General features: G+C 39.4%; 1 protein-coding gene across 4 annotated transcripts in view; it reads left to right on the top strand.

Moving 5' to 3' along the window:
• Window positions 1-605: 605 nt before the first annotated feature.
• Window positions 606-21,900, top strand: part of clcn2 (chloride voltage-gated channel 2) — a 47,486-nt gene continuing 26,191 nt past the window's right edge. For 3 of the 4 annotated variants that reach the window (XM_087147562.1, XM_087147561.1, XM_087147560.1), the window contains exons 1-13: window positions 606-677; window positions 5,022-5,160; window positions 5,794-5,925; window positions 6,985-7,113; window positions 8,200-8,333; window positions 11,785-11,862; window positions 12,450-12,497; window positions 12,980-13,184; window positions 14,051-14,135; window positions 16,463-16,564; window positions 17,931-18,015; window positions 20,017-20,163; window positions 21,619-21,802. In XM_087147562.1, the coding sequence (XP_087003688.1) occupies window positions 630-677; window positions 5,022-5,160; window positions 5,794-5,925; window positions 6,985-7,113; window positions 8,200-8,333; window positions 11,785-11,862; window positions 12,450-12,497; window positions 12,980-13,184; window positions 14,051-14,135; window positions 16,463-16,564; window positions 17,931-18,015; window positions 20,017-20,163; window positions 21,619-21,802 (1,516 nt within the window). In that variant the 5' untranslated portion in view covers window positions 606-629. The remainder of the gene's footprint in view (window positions 678-5,021; window positions 5,161-5,793; window positions 5,926-6,984; window positions 7,114-8,199; window positions 8,334-11,784; window positions 11,863-12,449; window positions 12,498-12,979; window positions 13,185-14,050; window positions 14,136-16,462; window positions 16,565-17,930; window positions 18,016-20,016; window positions 20,164-21,618; window positions 21,803-21,900) is intronic. The other variant, XM_022254461.2, reaches the window with a different exon arrangement.

Below are 21,900 nucleotides of genomic sequence, written 5' to 3'. Positions count from 1 at the left end.
TGGTTTAATGGCGCCAGCATGCCAGTAAATGGGTCCAAAATGCTGTGCGGACCGAATCACGATTTGTAGCTATCAAATTCTCTGCTATTAGAGCGTTTCTTGGTACGTGGACTAAGTGGTTTGTTAAAAAGGTGGATAAAATCCAGGGACACTAGGACTGGCCAGCTCACATTTCTGAACCAAACGGGGCCCTCCAAATTTCCCTTATTTTGCAATGGAGTGTAGGCAACAAGTTTATTTGTTTATTTATTTTTCTTATTTATACACGGGGAACCCATTCACCCAAGGCTGTTTTTCAAGGGGCCGTTTTAAAACTTTTAAAACAGGAGAAAAATAAAAGGAAAAAAGTAAAATATATATAACTACAAATTAAATAAATCGTTAGAATATACAAATCAAAATGGTTAACTATATGTACTTAAAACGAGAGATAAACAAAAAGCACATGTTTTTAAGTTAAACCTGAGCAGAAAAATGGACGTCTAGCAAGGTAGGTTTAAATTTTGACAAAATCCAGTCTCGCTCATGTGATCGCTGAAGGTTGCTGCCGTACTTCGAGGAGCAGACGACAAGTCCAAAATTTCACGCGCAGTAGCATTGCATTGTGGGTATTGCCAACATTTTCCAACATGGCGCTTCAGCCGGATCGTCGGGAGCTCGGCTACGAGCAGACTTTGGTAAATATGCTTCGTTTTTGACATTATTGTTCGGTTTTGTAGGTAATGAATTGTTAGAGATGTTGTCACAGAAATACCAGGTCCCCTAAATTGTTAGTTGATGTCATATTCCAGCAAACTAAGCTAATAAAGTAACATAAGAGCACACCGCGTAATCAGCGGTCACGGCGGTTGGGAGACCTAGTCTGCATCTCGTACTAGACAGCTACAGTAGACTAGACCTAAAAAAAGAATCGTCAGTTATGTCAGACGTGCAGTACAGTGCACTCGTACACACAGCATAGTACTACATAGTAGGACTAACTGGGGTCTGGACAACTCAACTGTTTGCCAACTGGACTTCGGACAACTCGACCATTGAGACAACTTGACCGTCCGTGCGTAAAAATGAGAGACAAGTCGACGGCTGAGACAAGTCGTCCGTTGATTGAGACTCTGCCCATGTCCGCTCAGCGTAGCCCCACTAGTGTGGCACGGACTCTCACTCCCGATCCATCCTTAGCCACACATCCGTATACGCAATTTTGTGTCGGTGTACTGAAAATTTTCGGTGCACCCACTTGTTGAAAATTTACACAAGATCCAATTTTTAAATTCATCGGAATTCTTATTTATGAACCAAGTTTTTCTAAACGTAGAAAATTTTCATTAGAAAATAAGCTTTTTACAGTGGTTCTGGCTGAAAATGGATTTGTTTCTCGCGTGGTTACTTTTCTGGAAACCAATCCAGAATGAGAAAAAGTGTCCGATCCTGTACGTTCAAATTAAAAGTTTAAAATTTGAAACTGATTTGGTGGTATCAATATCACACAAGGTGAACGGCGACCAAATTTTACTGGAATTTGAAGATTTGTGTAGAGCTGCAATCTGATTAAATAATTTTCATGATCTTGAACTGGGAAACGACTGTATTATGTGAAGAGATCTCACTGGTCGAGTTTTCTGTCTGTCAAAGTCGAGTTGTCCTAACGGACAACTTGGCAAACGGTCGAGTTGTCTCAATGTTCGAGTTGTCTCAAGGGTCGAGTTGTCCAAAGTCGAGTTGGCAAACAGTCGAGTTGTCTGACATCCGACTAACATTGTCCCAGGCTGCTGACATTGTCATAAATGATAGAATAATTGCAAAATCGCCACTCTAAAAAAACAACCCCTGAAATGACTGGTTATATGGGTACAAGGTGAAAATCCTTTGAGAAGAGTGTAACACTTTAACCTGTACCTGGCTGCGATGAGGTTGATCGTACAGGGGACAGGGTGTTCTCCAATTGAGCTTAAATGATGATGTGAGTCACTGCGGAAATGACATTACCTATGTAGGCTGCATTGCCGTAGCTTGGACAGCCAGTAGAGCTAAATATTAAAGTAGCATATGATTTCGAGCACAAATCTTGGAGAAAACAGCTACTGTTTATGTTTGCAATGAAATTGTGAGTCTTAGACAGCGCAATAGACCAGCGACCCTATCAACCTTGAGCAGAAGCCCCCCCGTCATCAGTTTAAAAGACCATGTTGGTGGGGAGTGTTTATTTTGTTGATTGCCATGGCTGGGACCACTCATGCATTTCATAGTCATACATGTAGTAAGTGTACATGCAGCAGGCCTAGTTGGGGAACCAGCGACGTACAATTCCCACCAAAGGAGCCTCTGTTCCTACATGTACATGTAGGATTATTGGGTCCTCTCTTGGCCCCACTTGGGGTAGATGTGCCCTATTCAGAGCAAGCCAGAAAATTCACAAGCTTCCTCTGGTGCAGACCCATAAACAGGACCCTTCGTATATATTCCTCCGATGCTGGGCCCTGACTTGGGATTTCGGAAACACAAGCCACTTTGTTCCTGTTGTTATGTGACATCTGCTAGGTTTCATGAGCTGAAATTTGTACCCTTCAGACTTTGTGCAGGTTACTATTCAGAGAGAATTTGCTTTTCACCACAATTTAAAAAGAAACTTATTGCTACCACAAGACAATAAAGCATAAAATGCATTCATGAATTTTCATGACAGACAAATTTTGACTTGCATTTTATCCTGACTCCTTTATGTACCAAGCAGTGGGAGAACCAAGAAATTGCCTGTCTGGTTAATAAAATTGTATGCGAACACGGCCACGACCATGACTCCTTTACATCTCAATTGAAGGGAGCTCTGAAAAGTACCTGTGCAGTGGGTAACAATCGTGGAAATATTTGTATAACAAAATCATACTTTAGTGACTGTGTAATATACTGTACAGTGCTCATAGGACATAAAAATTACCAAATGGAAAAAAGATGACACTCTGGAATTAGTTTTACAACACTCACTGTACTGTATTCAGCAGTCGATTATGCCATGACGTACATGTGCATGTAATTTTTACTGATAGCATCTTGTTCATTGTTTATAAATAAAACCAAATATGAAAGTCAAGGTACCAGGTCCATGAGATACATGTAATAATCAAAAAGGACAGTCTGCTACTGCCACAGTTTCCCTTGGTTTTGCAGGTATTACCATGTGTACCTTCAGGCAATGAATTTGGGCATGATATGAAAAATTACATGCATTGATATACATACCGGTAATATACATCTTAAAGTTCAGAGTACCTGTAATTTTTGTAGTCACTAGATTTTCTGTGACAGAAAAATGAAAAGGAAACAAAAGAATAAAACGCCTCCTGCTTACATGCTAATTTTATTTGCATCGGTTAGAAAAAAAACGAAATTATGCACACAGTGAATGTTCATGTACATGTACGCACTCGTGTACATGTGTGGATGTGTACTTCACTTTCCATACAACATGTACAAGCAGCTAGTAGTACATGTGCAAGTAAGCAAACAAAACTTGATTAGTCCAATAGGAGTACTGTGGGTTGTCTACGTCCCTCCCTATCCCTTTGGAAAACTTGTTACTAGAGCCCTCTTGAAAGCAATTACCAATTTACATTACATGTACATACATGTAGTGCCTATACATGTAAATGTACATATGTGCCTGGCAATTAGTCATTGTACCAGCAGGATAACACTTCTTAGACTTTGATTTTGCAAATGGTGTAGATTTCATTTGATTATTTACATTTTAAAATCAAATTTATGACATCAAACTATAACCAGAACAAGAAATATTACTACTGTTCATGAGCTTTCATATTTACATGTACATGTGTTCATGTAGCATCAAGCACCTTCAAGCTTTGTAACAGTCCACCTTATTCACACTTCCCTTGTACTCACATCGCACCTCAACAGGTCAGTTGAATGTACATGTGTGTACAGGGTACATGTATACACAAGGACACCATGCATATTTGTTATAGAACCAAAGGAATACAGGAAACGGATATGATCGCAGTGTCCCTGACTAAACCCTTGTCTTTTGAAATGTATCAAGCTTGTCGTGCATTGTTCATTATAAATTGTGATGGCATGGGATGACTGTACACTGACTGACCATTACTCATGGAGCCTTGCTTTGGGGAAACCACAAAATATGGGCCTGGAAAAAGTTTTTTATAGCTCAAGGTTATACTGTTACTAAATAGGTTCTGAGATTGTCTGACTCTGTGTGGGTGCTGCAAGCTAGTTACAGTCATTGTCTAATATTTTTTAGTGAGAACTGGCGAGTGTGGATGATGAGGAAAAGTTCATCTATGTTGAACTTTGGAGTTACTTGAGGTCTCCTTAAATGTGGCTATATCAGGAATTGAACTAATGTTGGCATCATGGCTTACGTAGAAGGGACGTACACTCAACCATTTGTATCATTTCTGAATGCTATGCCACATTTAATGACTAAACTGCATTCACACAGCCAGCGATATGACAGCGAAGCTGATGAGGAACTTGATCTACTGCAAGGCAATCTCAAGCCACATTCAAAATGCCTCAGGTGGCACCCTAGACTGCCGAAGTCACACAATGCACAACACTCGAAGTCCATCACTAAGTGCAAATGCTCCAAACTACGGCACTCATGCCCTGGAAGGATAACACATGCAAACAGCATCCACTTCAATCTTAAGCGTGATGCAGTTACAGAATTGCAGTTAATCCAAGTCGGCAGTGAGCCATCCTTTACTCCTGTTGATGGTACTCCTGATGATGCAAGTTTTGCATCTTTCACATCATTCATCAGTACTAAGAACAAGACACACAAGTTAAAGCAAAGCCAAAGAGAGAGTGACAGTCACTTGGGCCCGTATCACAGCCAGAGTTCTTCCAATGCAAGACTGACTTCTCATGTAAAGAATTATGGTTCCATTACAAATAATGGAACATTACCAACTATTAAATTTACAGAAGTGGACAAGAGGCTGGGTAAGATTAATGGTTCCAACCTCCCTCCAAATCCACAGATGTATGGCAGGTACCGGCAGGAGCTGAGTCAGTTTGCTAAGAATGAGGCAGCCAGACAAAGGGAGGAGAAAAAACGACAGAAGCAATTAGATGATGAATTCCGACAGTATAGAGGCACCTGCTGCTATACAGTCAAATGTAAGTAGTGCTCAAATGTGTGTGTTCCATTTATACAGGTTATACCTTTCTTAATTGATGGAATTTTACAAAAGTGGACATTTCAATATTGCATTCCACTGAGAAAATGTGTCCCTCTGTGCTCTTATTAAAACTGAACAATATGGTGACGATGCAAAATCTATGTTACAGCATTTCCATGCATTTCATTCAAAGCTGCAAATTTACTTACAAAATATGCACATGTTAAGTCTGAGATGTGACACGTGACCTGCTTTGTAGATATATTTTGTTTCTGCATCAGGTTGTACATGTAGGTCCTATGTGAGAAGTACTTTCTTTTCTTGTATTCTATTGATCGATTGATATCATATCAATATTTAAAAAGGATTTTGACATGAAGATTTGTGAGCTTACCAATGGAGTTTAATTTTCCAACCTGTTTTCTCTTTTTTTCAGAAGGATCAAGAGTACCTACGTGTATTTAGTGTGGTTGAGGTTGCATGTACAGTGTTACATGTACTTGTAGTATGCTTTCTGTTCACAATGTATCCAAAGTTTTTCATCGTTATTGAATGTGTGTCAGTAGGGGTGTTTCTCCACCAGTTTCAGTTAGGATTTACATGTTTAAAATTGGTGTCGCCTTTGTTGCAGCTAACTTGATCTGGTTCCGTGACTTTGTCTTCAGTAAGATAGGGGAAGACTGGATTTTTCTAGCTCTCCTTGGCATCATTATGGCCTTGCTGTCATTTGCTATGGACTATGCCATCGCTAAATGCCAAACAGGTAAGGAACTCTGAACAGCAGTGTTTCCAAAGCCTATTTTTTTCAATCAGACTAGATTTTGTTAATGCTTTTTTGGGGTTGTGCATAAACTACATGTGGGTAATTCCAGAAATTAGGGGTCCGATTTTTTTGTGTGTCCCTGTCACATCTGACATAGGATTTTGAACGTTCAGAACCATTTTCTAATTTCCAATTATTGCAAATGACCAGCCAAACAAATAGTAATAGTTTGAAATCAATTCTGGTGATATGTCCATGTCAAATAACAAAGGTCAGATGTAACAGGGACACAAAAATGTCACACTTCTGGACCCCTAATTTCTGGATTTACCCACATACATGTACCTATATGCACACAGACCCTTCCCCTGTATTCTGCATTGGAATTTCACACACAGTGATTACACAACCATGACAACCCATTGGCATATACCTGTACATGTACACATTTCAGACCACCCCATTCTAGCATCATAATATTGCAAACTAGCCAGCAGTGGCATTGGGAAGATACATAAATCTGCCTGTACACTTACACGTTGAGATGACTGGTACCGTACACAATTACAGTGCCAGTTGTTTGTGATTTTCTTATATAAAGGCTGGTCTTTGTAGGTGTTACATTTTGTAAATGTGCGAAGTACCTTATGATTATTACAATTACACATGTGTGATGCTGTTGTGTATGGACCTATACACATTAGCTTGGTTCCCTACCTCCCCTTGCATTGTGTGCACTTGTTAACCCCCTTTTCTGGTCAGATTTAAGGGATATGGTTAGAACCTGCATACCCTGATGCTTAATCAAAAATAGTGGATACCCATCAGTGGGTTTCACCATTAACCCTAACCCTGCCAGATGCAGCACAGTGCACCAGGTGAAAAGTTTGATGCACTGTGATGCACTTGGCAATCAACAATTAAGAGGGAATTTAAGCTCAGGATATGTGATGTACACTCTGGCACATGTGTTCTTTAAGGTAACATCAGGACCATTCAGTAGGCTCGTAGGCAGGCATGAACCTTGTACATCATGTCAATGTTTTGTTCTCCCGGCAGCTCAAGTACAACTCTTTATGCTCTTGAAGGGCCTTCCTGTTCTACAGTACTTTGGCTGGGTTGGCTTCTCTATAATCCTCATCATATTCTCTTCAGTATTTGTGCATCTAGTATCACCCAATGCTATAGGTAAGAAATGACCCAAGCTGCAGAGTCAAAAGTTGTGTCTCTTGGGTAGTGGCAGTAGGATTGTTGGACTACTGTACATGAATATATATAAATTAAGTCTGTGAATCCACATGGACGCCTTGAAACAAGACTAGTACCGCATGGCAAAACGATGGAACCATGGCAGCAAAACAGAAGACTATTCACATATTTCTTGAATTATTGGTGTACCATAGCTGAATGGGCCCTCGGAAGTGTTCAATAAAGTGTGAAGTTTTCAGTCACAAACTTACATTTTAAGGCTCAGATTTAATGTTAACTTTCTGAAGTTTATCGCACTCCTTCCAAAGAAAATGGCAGGTCAGTGTCCAACATTAACATACATGTATTGTGATCAACAACTGTTATATGCAAGACCTGCCGTTACTCTGTGAATTCACTGTACATGTACATGTATGTAATCTGATTTCAAACACGAGGAGTGGCACATAAATTGTCCATTGATTAATTGTATGCATAGTTCAAAACTTGCTGTCCTATTTCATGCTTACGAAGGTATGAAACAGAATTTGAATTTCTGAAGCGGAATTCAGGATTTGGCAAAACGGAAAATACCCATTTTTGAAACGGGAAAATCATTGACTCTACAAATGGTGTTTAATTCACCGATGCAAAAAATACAGCCAAATCACAGTTAATTATTACACAGTTGAACAAACCCACACAACCTTTTTTATGTAATTTTACAAATTTCATTGGCAACATCTGAACGTGGCAATGCAGCACCCAATTTTGCCTTTTCATGAGTGAATTCAAGGATTGCTCTTTCTTGGCATCTGGTAAATGCACATGGAAGGCAACATAGCTGCAGTTCGCACACAACCGTGTAATCCAGTCTATTACTTTTCACAGAGGGGAGACCATGGCCATTTTACATGAGGGTGGATAAACTGTAACACTAATTGTTGAAATGTCACCCTAGACCCACTGTTGGCCCTAATTTTTAGTACTCTGTGCTTCTTGACAGGTTCCCTAATTTGAATCCCAAAACAACCTCTAATTTCAAGGAATCCCTGAAACACAGATGTATTTGACTGTTTGCTGCAGGTTCTGGAATACCTGAGATGAAGACCATTCTAAGAGGTGTGGTACTGAAGGAGTATCTATCATTCCGCACTCTGATATCCAAGGTCATTGGAGTGGCAGCATCACTTGGCAGTGGCCTACCCATTGGAAAAGAGGTGAATTTTTCAATTTCACTCCCCTTTTTGATCATTTACTTGTGTATCCATTTTGATACCAGGGAATTGAGATTGAGTTTGCTCTGAGTTTTCCTGTCCTTATTAGCCTTATACTTCTCAATGGGCCAGAGCACATGTACATGCACCTCCAAAAATACAAGTAATTATATATAAATTTATTTATAGTTATAAAATAACTATAAAAAATACACACATTATATGCAGCTGCTATCGGGACAGTTTATGTACATGCGTATCAATAATGCATGGCATATGTTTTTGAAAATCGACAGTGTTATCAAGGGAAAAGTTGCATTTATACCAATTTTGTTTGTGTCCAAAAGAATTGTCAAGGGATGCTTTTCTGTGTTAACTCTAACCACCTAGCCCCTTTTGGCTAGAATACGCCCTCAGTCTTTCAAAATCCTCCAATTGCCTCCATGAAAAATTTGGATACAGCCTCAATCTCCCCAAATCCTCTGATTTTTCTTGAATCGTAAATTTCCCAATCCTATCCATTTATAACACCAGAGTTTGTTGAAATTTGATGGGTTGAGTTCTGTGTACATATGAAACTTACTGCACAAAGTGTTGGGTTCTGACAGGATGAGTACTGTACAGATGCAGTAGCAGTATTGGGTTTTGACTGAATGGGGATGGTTGGTATTACCCAGTACTTGTTGCTGGGTGTTGGGATGAATAGTGCTATTGGAATGTGTGTACCTGTAAACAATAAGGGTCATTTGGTCATGTACCTGTGCTTAAGGAGTAGAAAAAATTGCTCTAGTGTATTTGGTGACTTTGCTTTTTAAGAGAAGTCAAAGATAAAAACAAAGAAATCTGAGGCCCCCCAAAACAAAGAAAATTTTTTATAGCCCTGCAGTTGTTGGATCTTGAAGGGATGAGTACATTTTGTCCCCTTTCCTTATACACACATGTACACATGTAGTATATGACCAAGTATCCCCACTCAGCCAAACCCAACAGTTTACTGCCTGGTGGAGTTTGTTGGGCTGTGTACTGATACAGCTAGTGGACTGTTGGAATCCGGTGGGTTGAGTACTGATATATATACCCCACCCAGCAGTGAAAGGGTGTTGGAATTTGACGGTTTGAGTCAATCTTCTAGAAAAAAATGCTTTGGGGGTTAGGGATAATATGTTTTGTTGCAGGGTGCCCACTGCCGCAATCCTTCAAAATCCTCCGGCAATTCGTCTCTTTATGTTGAGGCAGTGCGAATAGCATCCTGGAGTTGAGGATAGTTATGATTAATTTACCAGTACATGTAGTCATTATAAACCAGGGTTTCCCCTTAGTGGTCGCCCGCTAGCCAAATGCGAGTGAAAACAGTCACGGGCGAGTCAAAACACTTTCCTCATTCATCTGGTGGGCGAGTTAAAATATGTACACGTTCCTTGTTTTTCTGATGTGATTAAAGAAAATAAAACAAAGTCTTGATTTCAAAGCTTTACCTTTTGTCGGTCATGAATGTAACTTTATATTATTGGAATCAATTAAACTCCAACACCGCTTCTGACTCACACCTGGAATCCTGTATTGTGTGCTGGGACTGTGTACATTGTACCTGTTACCTATCATCAACGCATCAACGATAGTTTCTCCAGTAGTCAGTGACTTCTATACATGACCAATATAATTAACATACAATTCGCACTGGGAACCAGATACCGAAAACCGATACTGCATCCGTAGACTGGTGCAATCTGGTTCGTAAGTGACTTCGTTGTACCACTGATCGCAAGCCCCTCATTGGACAATCATGCCGGGTGAGTGAGTAGGGAACGGGAACCAGTCTACCCACAAACCGCTATCACCCCACGTGATAGTGGTTGATAGAAACGTCTTGGTGGCCCAACCTTCTTAAGTCCAAAACCTGCTTTGTTATTTTTTTCACACATTTCATGGGCTAGTAAAAATCTGTGGGCTAGTAAAAATCACATTTCACTAGCCTGGCAGGCTACTGCAAGAAAAAATAAAGGGCAAGCCCTGTAAAGTCACCACAAAAGGGCTAGTCATGTTTGCAGTGTTTTCACAAGGGTTAAACATCACTCACTGTGTTTCAACACCTGGAGACTGTTTGAAGATTGAACAAGTAGCCAGTCTGTAGTTGGAGTGAAGCAAAAGAATAGGGTTTGTTTCTAGAAGATTGTATTTCATTTTGCAGTCAATAATGTACTGGTATATGAAACAATCAAACACTACTATTCATATATACTAGTTCTCTTTAGTCATGGTGGTATGTTTTTGTCATATACAGGTCATCCAAACATGATGACAGACTGTCTTGATGTGTCATTTTCATGAGTTTTGTTTTGACACTATGGCACTGTATGAATGGAATGCAGTACTGCAGTGTCATGTGTCAAGAAGTACATGTGCATGTGTCTCAAATGAACCTTGTTACAAAAACAGGAACAGCTTTGTGATATCATATCCAAAATACACTTGCTTTACCGGTATATTCTTTACATGCACATAAACTATGGTAGTAGCATGCACATTTGCTGTTCGAACAGTGTTTGATTATTTTTTTGTAGCACCCATACATTTAACACCCTGCTGTGGTGTGGCGGCATCACTGTGAATGACACAGCAGTGTCTCAAGTCCAGATGCAGTTCTTTTTGTTTTGTTTATTACAATACTGTCGTTTCAAAATAGTGCGCCTGCAGGAGTTTACAACGCGTTGGCCAATCACAATGCACAAAAATTGTCTACCCAATGCGCGTTTAGAAAGGGTCAACAAATTTCGAGCATTGTGATTGGCCAACGCATTGCAAACTCTTGGAGACGCCCTATTGTGAAATGGCCGTATTGCTTTGTTTCCTTTTTTATTGTGTTCTTTATAGTGTCCATTGTTCGCAAACCTCATTTGTTAAGGCTTTAACTTTTTGTGGGCTTGTGCTTGGGTGCAAATAATGAGAAATAGAGGCTTTGCATGGTAACCATCCTGCGGGGAAATTCATGTGTTCCACATTCAAATCTCCTTTGTGCATACCCTGTGGAACAAAACATTGGCTTCCAAGATGGCAGCCATGGAAACCTTCTATTGAAATTTTCCCCTCATGCATCATCAGAAATAAACAAGGCGCTTTAACCAAGCATAAGAATCCATGACACCTATTACAGAAAAAAACTTGTTCATTTTCACAAACCCTTTTCCAATAAATTTACGTCTATTTAATATACAGTCAGTAAATGTTGGATAATGAGCTCGAGCTTCTGACTGAAAAAAAAATTAGGTAAAACTGAAATGTACCAAATCTGGTTTTAAACTACATACATGTACAATGTGGGTTGAAGGTAAAACACCGGATATTTTAATTGCTGCTTTCATGTTTTTGTTTTTTTGTTTTTTTTAATGAGATAATATTCTTTTCAGTCAGCCATACTGAGCTGATACCTATTCTGAAATGATTTTGTTCACTACAGGGCCCCTTTGTGCATATTGCCAGCATCGTGTCCACCATGCTCAGCAAACTCATTGTCACATTCAAGGGCATCTTTGAGGTAAACTATCATGCAAACTATCCTGTATTTATAAGTGCTGTGCTTACACTGTATTTAAACAAAAGGCTGCACACTGCCAAAAGAGAAAGTTTGTACACAGTCATGCTTATGAAGTTGATATTTTTTACTGGGGGTCCACATGTAATGATACCACTTTTCCATACCTGCCAACTGTTCTGATTTAATTTGAACTGTTGCATTGTTGAAGTTTTCAGTCTGCCAAAAATTGGAGCGTTTCAATTTCTATAAAAAGAAAAATTTTATAAGAGGGTTCTCTTGCAAAAAAAGAGGGCTGTACATGTATTTGAAAAAGCAAAATGCCAAAACAGCAGTTTAAAGAAAGAATTGTGACATGAGTATCTCAGTTGTTAGAACTAAAATGGTGGATTATGCGTCAGTGCACATGGACAAGTACCACAAAGTAGCTCCATGTACTGTGACTGCACACATAATGAACAGCCATTTTGGTTCCAAGGTCTGAAATTGGCACTGCCTTGCATGTACAGCTCTGTGTCAAAATGGCAGTTACACATACATGTGTGTCCATGTAAATGGCTTCTCTTGCGTGGCTGCTTGTTTTACTATAGGCTCAGAAAATGGGTGTTCCTGTATGTCTGACTTCTCAATGTTGGCAGGTATGCTTTTTCATCTGATACGCGTTTCTTCTGCAATACCATGCTAACAATGCAACGTGTATCACAATAGTTCTGTTAACTTAAATTTACAATCAAAGTTATGACACCCGTTAGCATTTTTTCATATATTGGACACATGTGCACATGCACAATTAGTTTTGCATGCGTCTTCCTGACATTTGTTATTGTCTATAGCTGCAACAATTGTTTGTTAGTTTCAATGTCCATCCATAGTTAATAAGAAATGATTTTTTTTCATTAGTAGTTTACAAGATATGTTGCCATAAATCTGGACTTCCATTTCTTGAAATAGACTTAAGTTAGAGTTTACCCACAGCCAAGTATTTGGAAATTCCAGATTCAGTACTTCCTAATAAGTGTAACTTTTTAATTGGAGGTTGAAGATTTGTATTAGCTGTGTAGGAGCGGCTGCATCTTTATTGCCTATGTGGTCATCAATGTGGTCAAATGCCCCTTTTCAGAATGAGTCTAGAAACAGTGAGATGCTAGCGGCAGCCTGTGCCGTGGGTGTATCTTGCAACTTTGCTGCCCCCATCGGGGGTGTGCTGTTCAGCATTGAAGTCACATCCACTTACTTTGCTGTACGGAACTACTGGCGAGGATTCTTTGGTGCTGTGTGTGGAGCATTTGTCTTCCGGCTGTTGGCTGTGTGGAACAAAGATGAAGGTGTGTTAGGCTGGAAGTTTAGCCAGAACCCCTCCACAGTCATTTGGCTGGAAACCTTGCTCACCACATAATATGTACAACAATTGAGAAAAGTTTGCCAACTTAACAAGATCCGTTAAGATCCAATGTCAAGCAGCCATTTCATTCAATTGTCTCAGAATTGGCACTTTTTGCTGCTAGTGTTGACTGCTCAATTGCCAACAAATTTGTGCACCAGTTGTGCAAGTTTGTGTTCAGTGCTGTTCGGGTCAAGGGACCATCCTTTTTTGGCTTTTTTTCACAGTCTGCATAACCTTTCCCTTCATAAGGTGCACAGGCTGAATAGGAAAACATGCTGATTTATGTACTGAGTGTTACCGTCTGTAATACTGTACTTTAAAGTGTGTTTGGCTACTAGTGTTGTAAAAATGATAGAAATGGATGACTCAGCTTTTTTTGTTAATCCTGTAGGCACTTTCCAGCCACATGAAGTACCAGTAAAGCTTGTTTTCTGACCCGTCTGCTAACAGGACTGTCTATTCATCAAACCATTAATCCCCTTCCAAAGTTCACTGAATAGTCAACTGGTCCCACCGATATCCATGGGCAGTTGAGTATGTACATAGTGAACATAGTACAAATGAATGTATGCCAAGAGTCACAGGTTCTTTTGTTTTTTTATTTCTCTTCACAGATTTGTCAAATTACATGAAAGTTCGCATTGAAAGTTTACACAATTTTGCTCAGAAAAAAAGAAATGAACATGTACAGTGTATGGTTTGATATAAGGTGCTGGTACATGTAGTCTGTGCATGGAGTAAAACAACACAAACTAGGTTTTTCAAATTCTTTGTTGTTAAATGTTGTGAAACTGATGTTTGTTTCAGAAACGATCACTGCTCTTTTCAAGACAACCTTCCGAGTGGATTTCCCATTTGACCCTCAGGAATTAATTGCCTTTGCTTTTATTGGGTAAGGCTCACAACTTATGTAGTTCAGTACCAGCTGATGGCAAACATGTGAAAACACTATGGCATCTTGGGAATCATTTCTGTTTTGCCACTTGCAAATGATTTGTGGTTTCTTTCCAGTCTTATGCCTGGCCTGAATAGTGTCGAACAGTGGAATCTTCATGGAGCAAGGCCTGGTTGACCTAACGCTCATTGTGCACTATAAATCACATAGAATCTTGTTGGGTTCAGCATGTTTCTAAAGGGTTACCCTAATTTTTTGAATATAGGCTGTATGGTGTATAAGCCGCACCAAGCAAAAATCTGGTCAACTCAGATTTAAAGTTTGCATATTAACAGCACTGGTGTATAAGCCGCACCGTGGTGTTGACTGTGTCATGTAGAGAATTACGGGGCATACTTTGATGTTCACTTGACTTTCTTCATATGGTGCTGCCAAACCTCTTTGTTGAAAAACTTCAAATCCAGTTGGTTAAATGATGATACTATTACCCTCACAGTACAGGCTTTTGAACCTTTATGAACAATTTCAGTGTCATAGAATTTTGTCTCAAATCCAAACAGGTTGACGTACAGAAATTGGGCAGAAATTCAGCTAACCTGGCGTCCTTGAAAAAAATCTCAGTAAATCCCACAAATTTCAGAAGTTCTTTAAAATTGATAAATTCTAGTAAATCATTATCACTTCCAATAACATAACCAACTAAAACAGTTCATTTTGCTCTTTGGAAAAAAATTTGGAAAACAGGCCAAAATAAAATTTTATCGGAACAGAATATTTGGAGTTTGATTAAATTTCAACTTTTATAAAATTGGTGGTAAAATATTGCACCAATAATACACAAATGTTAGATGCAAAAAATCAAAGTGCCCAACATCAGGGTCTGCACACCTTTGGGTACACAATCTTTAAGTGCGCAAACGAGTGTTGCTCCTAAACGTAAACTTTTTCTTTGGAATTATCAGTCTACATGGGCTGGATTATTTTCCTTACTGCTTGGGCCATGCATCAGTTCTTTTATTCTAACAGTGTCTGAATGACCAGTGAAATAATAAACAACTTGGATTACACAACCATGAAAGCAAAAATGAACAGACGCACCGCATGCAATTTGTGAGGTGTTAACATTACTTATGATACCTTTACAAGTCTATTCAGTCCCCCTGGACGGATTTCCTTCATTCCCGACACGTAAAGGATGAATTTAAACTGCAACCAAACAAACCATGACTGCCTGTTCCCGTGCTGCGGCCAGAGCATTGCACCACTTGCACATGTGGCTGGCCAGCGGCGGCCCAGGTTAGGCTGCGCTGAGGCACATTGCGGTGTTTAGTGACTGCTTTCATACTTAAAATGTTGCAGTATAACCTGCCTGCAGTACAACCCGCAGCGACCTTTTTTAGCGTGAGAATCAACAAAAATTACAGTTATTAATATAACCGACTGAAATGTATGTGTAATATCCAAAAAATGCTTATTTTTAACACAAGTGGGTGTGTGGACATCAGGTATTCTGCTGCATATGACCCATTGTGTAGATACCTCACGGAGATACATGTAGCTGTAAACCTTAGCCATTGCAACCCTAGACACTGTTTGTGCTCTCAACAAGTTTTGAAAAGAGGCCTACATAAATTCATTTTTGTACAGCACTTATAGCCTTCAAAATGTAGGTTTAACACTGGATGATTCTTCAAACCAACGCAAAAGTGGAGCAAATTTGACATCACAAAACATTTGCAGCAAAATTCGCTTGAATAGCTAAGAATGTGTAGTCTGCATCACAGTTCATGACAAAACACACTGACTGGCATAAATGATGAAAGAAATACCACCTTATGCACCCGTGAGCCCTGCTGGCAATCTTAATGAGGCTCAAATACCGGTATTCCAGGACCATAGGACCTAAGGAATACGTTTTTTGTAGTCACTCATATTCCCCCACCCCAAGTTCATACATGTAAACGTGCTAGTGCCCTTATTTCAAGTCAGTGTGCATATGTTTTGCATGTATATTCGGTGACATATATTTAAAAACACCGAGTACATGTATATAGTGTTGTCTTAAAGCTGGTGAAATTTGTCGCAATATCAAGTGTACAGAGCAGAGTTTATAAATACACACTTTGGAATGGCAGATCACAAAAATACATAACTAACATCTTCTTGACTCTAACATATCATGTTAAAAAAGGTTTTGTATATTTAGTATTTGTACATGTAGTTGAGGCTCTCTGAGAATGTGCACAGTCCTCCATGCATTTGCATTAGTGACAGTGAACAGTAGACTTCAATTTAAATCTACATTTTTGGCTCCTTTCTTTCAGTATTGTGTGCGGATTTGGTGGCGCCCTTTTTGTGTTTGTTCACAGGCGCATTGTAGACTTCAACAGAACACACAAGAAAGTCAGTGCTTTCTTGATGAAAAAGTAAGTCAACAATGATGTCATTTGCAGGATACTAACATAAGCTTTTTCAAACTGTTTGGTAGCCATAGTACCAACAGGTTCCTTAAATGCTTCCTTTGAGCTCACAAGTATTATTTGTGTTCTAATGGGAATTTACTGTATTCCCGTAAGGAATACTCCATTCCCAAGTTAGACCAGGGTACCCATTTGGGAACATTCATAGTTTTTTAAAGGAGCAGCAGCTGTTCCCTATCCAAGCAAAGTTCTCAGATTTTTTTTCCATTCCTTCTTTTAAAGTGCTCTGAGGCCTATGTGTCTTATGATATGCAAATGTCTTTGCTGTGTTTACCTGCAACATCAGAATTTATCCCATTCATCTGATTGGTGAATTGTAGATCCCATGACATGAAATATTTTAATCAGTACATAGTGCACATGTCTATGGCTAAAAATGTGCAGTATAGCCATGCAAAACTGTGTGATGGTATATTTTATCCGAACCGAATTTCATGCATGTATAGTTAAGTAGATGCTGTAATGCGGGTCTCTTCACAGGAAATGGCAGACAGTTAATGATTCATGCAAAGCACCAGCCTTCCTAATGAAGAAATCTCTTAAGTAAACTGATGCTTCTGAATACATAACCACATATGCTGTTAAAGAATGAGAGCAATTGTTAAGACACCCAGGAATATCCGTTCAAGCAAGAACTGATTTGTAATGTGGCAACTTGGTGTCGTGATTTTATGACAGACTGAGAAAAGAAAACGGCTACTTGTACACAGCAGGTGTTTTTCAGGCATTGCAACAATGTGTATTTAGCTACAACCTCAGAAAACCTCAGAAAAGTTGTAATCTGGAACCCTGTATGTGTACATACATGTATGAATGTCTTTGTTTATGACATCTAGATTATTTAAAGATGAATAAATTAGATGGGTTAGGTGTTGCAATCTGTGGCATTCAAACGACAAGCAGTTCATTTGACAAGCTCAAGTGTGGATGTCTTGTTGGGAAGGTTGCAAATTAATGTATTCAAACAATTACAGATAGTTCATTTGACAAGCTCAGATGTGAGTATATTGTTGAGAAGTTTGCAAACTGTGATACTCAAACAACATTTGGCAGACAGTTCAATTGACAAGCTCAAATATGAATGTCTTGTGAAGACGGTTGGGCCCTGAACAGTTAATGGTACATGTACATCTTCTGGACCAGCACTCTTAGTATCAATATCGTGAGCTGTTTGGATATGTTATTAATAGTCTATGTAAGATCAACAGCCTAACTTTATTCAGTGTTGGGACAATGATATTGAACCCTCAAGTGAATGATGATTGTTCAACAAGAGTGAGTCATTTCTTTACATTTGCTGTTTTCCCTGCAGTCGCTTCTTGTATCCCTTGGTGGTATCGCTTGTCATTTCCTCCATTACGTTTCCCCTGGGTCTTGGACAGTTTATGGCTGGAGAGGTAAGTTTTTTTTATTGTTCTGTTTTTAGGAAATACTGATAAGTTGTTCCTAAATTTGTTACAGATATTGATTTGTGCCCTTAAACCACTCTGGCATAGGAAGTTGTTATATACATGGCAAGGAACTGAATTTTGTACATGTAATTAGTGCTGCAAGTAGGTGCCAAGGTTCAGTTCGGGTTTGTTTGGAAGTTTGTTGCCGAACTTCGGTTCGGGTTTGGACACGTACACACATGCACATGTATATACATATATACAATGCACATTGAGACATCGAAGAGCAGGCTACAAATGTGCTGTATGTAGTACTTCAATGGGTAAACTATGTTAATACAAGCAATGAATCTCCTCTCCATCCCCATCTGTGAGCAACTTAGATGTGAACATAATATTTTTCTAAACTGTTTCCCAAAAGATTGTTTAGGAGTTAAAATTCCTTAGAAAGTTCCGTTGGAGGTATGACAGTTTCCGACCGTGTTTTGCCAACTAAAAGCGGTTGTTGAGCGCTAGACTCAACAAAATGATCACAGTATATGTGAAAACAGAAAAAACAGCATGCTCAAATTGGAGTTTCCTCCTTTACAAGATACAAGATCAAATTAGATTTCGAGCGAATTGTGTTTTGGTTATTTTCAAGAAACAGATTCAACTGCCAAACCATGGGTTTTGATGTATTAGAAGAAGAACCTTGGTATCAAGTCAGCATTCTTTCCCAGGACAGCACCCACGTGGCCAAAGGGGCAATTTTCCATCAGTCTTTTTCGAATGGATAATGGCATTTTGTTATTTGAGATTTGCCAACAACTTAGAGATCTGGCAAAATCTTCTTGCGCACCCGAGTTGGGGTGCTGCACCTGCCCGCTTGGCAGAGTAAGTTTTTCTCACCAGAGTTGCCTTTGATCGAGCACGATTCCAACCGTGATCTGCATCCAATTCAAATTATTTTTTGCATGGCCGTTTATGACATCATTGGCCTAATATGGAACGTAAGGGTATGGCTATCGGAGATGGATAAACATAATGCTAAATCTGAATATGCATAATCGCAATTGGATGAAGTGAAAATTTAGAATGTTTGTGCAGTGGAAATGCTGTAGGTTGCATATTCTCGATTGATTATTAGTGAATTCTCACCACATGGTTTTAACAACCATCGCAAGGTGCGGAGCCATCGTAAGTTTACTGTACATATATGTACATGTACAGTACATTTATAGTACGTGTGTACACGCACATGTGCCGAGTGCCGGTGCAGCACAATTCGTTATCCATTTTTTTGTTGTGTTTGCTTTTTATCACCTTTTCTTGCATGCACTAAAGCCGAACATCTGAGCCAACCAGTTTGGCTCAAAAGTACCATGTTCGACGATTGTTGGTTCGGTTTGGCTGCAGTACTGTTTGTAATGAAATGTGTACTTTTTATACCTGTATAAAAAGTAGTGGAAGACCTACTTTAACTGTGAGTTTTTTGTAGAGTACTACATGTATTATCATTTGTTGGTTGTAAGTGCTTTTCCATGCCACCTGCAAACCCTATTACTTTGATGTTATTTTAGACACCAACTGTACAATAATGCTTGGAGCAAAGCATAAATAATGCATGCAAAATGGAATAATTGTTGATTTGGTTTGCTCCTTGACCTGCCTTACACTAAATGAAAGAAAAGGGTATTCATTTACTTGAATTTAATGGAGAAAATTCACTAAAACAAAATTGTGGCAACTGTTTATGCTCAAAATACTAGTGACACAGGAACTGTCATCTAAGAAGTTGTTCAGCTTCCTTATGAATAAAGAAGTTAGAATGACTATGAAAATCTTTATACATGTCATAAAAAGACGTCACTAAGTTTAAAGTGATTCATTAAAACAAGTTCAAGAATTGAATGGAAAAATCATACCAACGGTACCTGGTATGCTTTTCCTTTTATACCTTTCTACCAGGAATGGTCACTAGGAAATCTAGGCTCATATTACCGTGCAATCTTTTGTGTTCATTAGTTGACTCAGAAGCAGCAGATTGACGAGCTCTTCAGCAACACGACGCTAGGGAATGATCCAACAGCCACCATAGACGAGGAGAACAAGTTTAAGCCTTGGCATCGGCCCAATGTCTTTGTCACTCTTGGTGTCTTCATCGTCATGCAGGTAAGTACACTAAGTTCATGTTGGCCTCTTGCATGCACAGAGATGTGAGATTGATAGAGTATTGCCAGTCAAGTACTCATACAAGCTACAGTACTACATTTACAAGTAGTAATATTTTGTAGCTTTAGTTGAGATTAATGCTGATGTATTCTCAGAGGTCTACAGTGCTGTAAAATCAGGGTGTGTATGGAAGTGAGCCATTCAAAAGACTTCAGATTATAAGGGTAAGAAGTTCTTGCAGTTTTAAAATGAAGAATTGTCTAGGGCATGCATGTGATGATGTGTTCTTTACTTCCTATTACTCACTTAGCTTTTTCTGTTGGTCCTTTACATGAATGAACTCATTTGATGACCAGAATTATATCATTTCTGTGGTGGCACTTCACTCGTAGGCAGTTGGTACAGGTATATTTCTTGCACATGTACATTACATGCCTCTTCAACCAATGTGGTATTCTAACTTACCTGAATGCTGCCTGTCTCAAGTTAATAACCACATGCATACATTGTTCTTTTGGCAAAATTTTTGACCTTGCCAAGTCTTGATATTCAGCAAAACGCCACAAATACTGACTTGATAGAGTCACTGGAAAAATATGTATATGATTTTTCTTTCCACATTCTCAAATTTTGCAACACTGCAGGTAACCACCATGCAGCAATAATCTGTTTCAACAAAAGGCTATGTACAGCAGCCAAGTTTAAGTTCAATTCACAGTTGACTCCCCCACACTTACCTTACATACCTACTGTGGACTTTCCTTTCCTTTTGTGCAGTTAAGAAAACTCAGTGAAAATACTTGTTTTTCTTAAACTGGGAACACGATTTTCAGCTGGCTTTTTGTACAAGGTTTCCTTGACTATTCCTCTTCCTTTTACGATGATGACCCCTACCCCAAAGTGCCTCCAAACCTCTTTTTCAGAGAAGGGGAAACGTCCTGTGGACGTGTGTAAGTCCACAGAATGTCTTCATTTCCTGCATCGTGTGGACATCTTTTGTTCACAGGTTCACAATAGGTATGTAAGGTTAGCGTCCCAGACTTTGTTGGTGCAATATGTACCAAAAAAAGGGGGAAGGAGTGTGTATACACGTCTACTGGCAGTGACAGAGAGCAGGCAAGATGGTTGTCAGCTTTCAGTGTCTTTAAAGACTGTAGGATCATATTGACATGCCCTCCACTGCAAACTGGTCTAAGAATGCTTGAGTGAGTGTGTTCCCTCCACAGTTATGCTGTCTTTTCAGAAACAAGAGACAGAGCCTTTTTACCTCGCAGAGATATGTGAAGGCTCACTGTGTGCTTCCTGGTTCATGTGGATGTGTTATAGATATGTCCGTAGGTCATCTTGCATGGCTCTGTGCATTGCCACAAATGATGATGAGTTTCAGAACGGGACCCTTGGTTACAACAGTGTCATTATTATCTCTCCATTCTTTCTGTTCTTTCCTGACCCTAGTTCTGGATGACTGCTCTCGCTGTCACACTCCCAGTACCAGCTGGAGTGTTCATACCTGTTTTCACATTAGGAGCGGCTTTTGGCAGACTGGTGGGTGAATGTATGGCAGCATGGTTCCCCCAAGGTATACATACATCGGATGCTGTCGTCAACAAAGTCATACCAGGCGGATATGCTGTAGTGGGTAAGAGTCTGGTGTGTAACGAGAATTTCTGGGTGCGAAAATGATTGGTTTCACGATGCTACAGACAATATGTCTACATTCTCACAATGAGTGAGTAG

The sequence above is a fragment of the Acanthaster planci genome, linkage group LG16, assembly GCF_054643075.1.
Source record: "Acanthaster planci isolate LZ-2023a linkage group LG16, COTS_SCS, whole genome shotgun sequence".
Taxonomy (NCBI): domain Eukaryota; kingdom Metazoa; phylum Echinodermata; class Asteroidea; order Valvatida; family Acanthasteridae; genus Acanthaster; species Acanthaster planci.
This window is presented reverse-complemented; position numbering and strand designations above follow the sequence as displayed.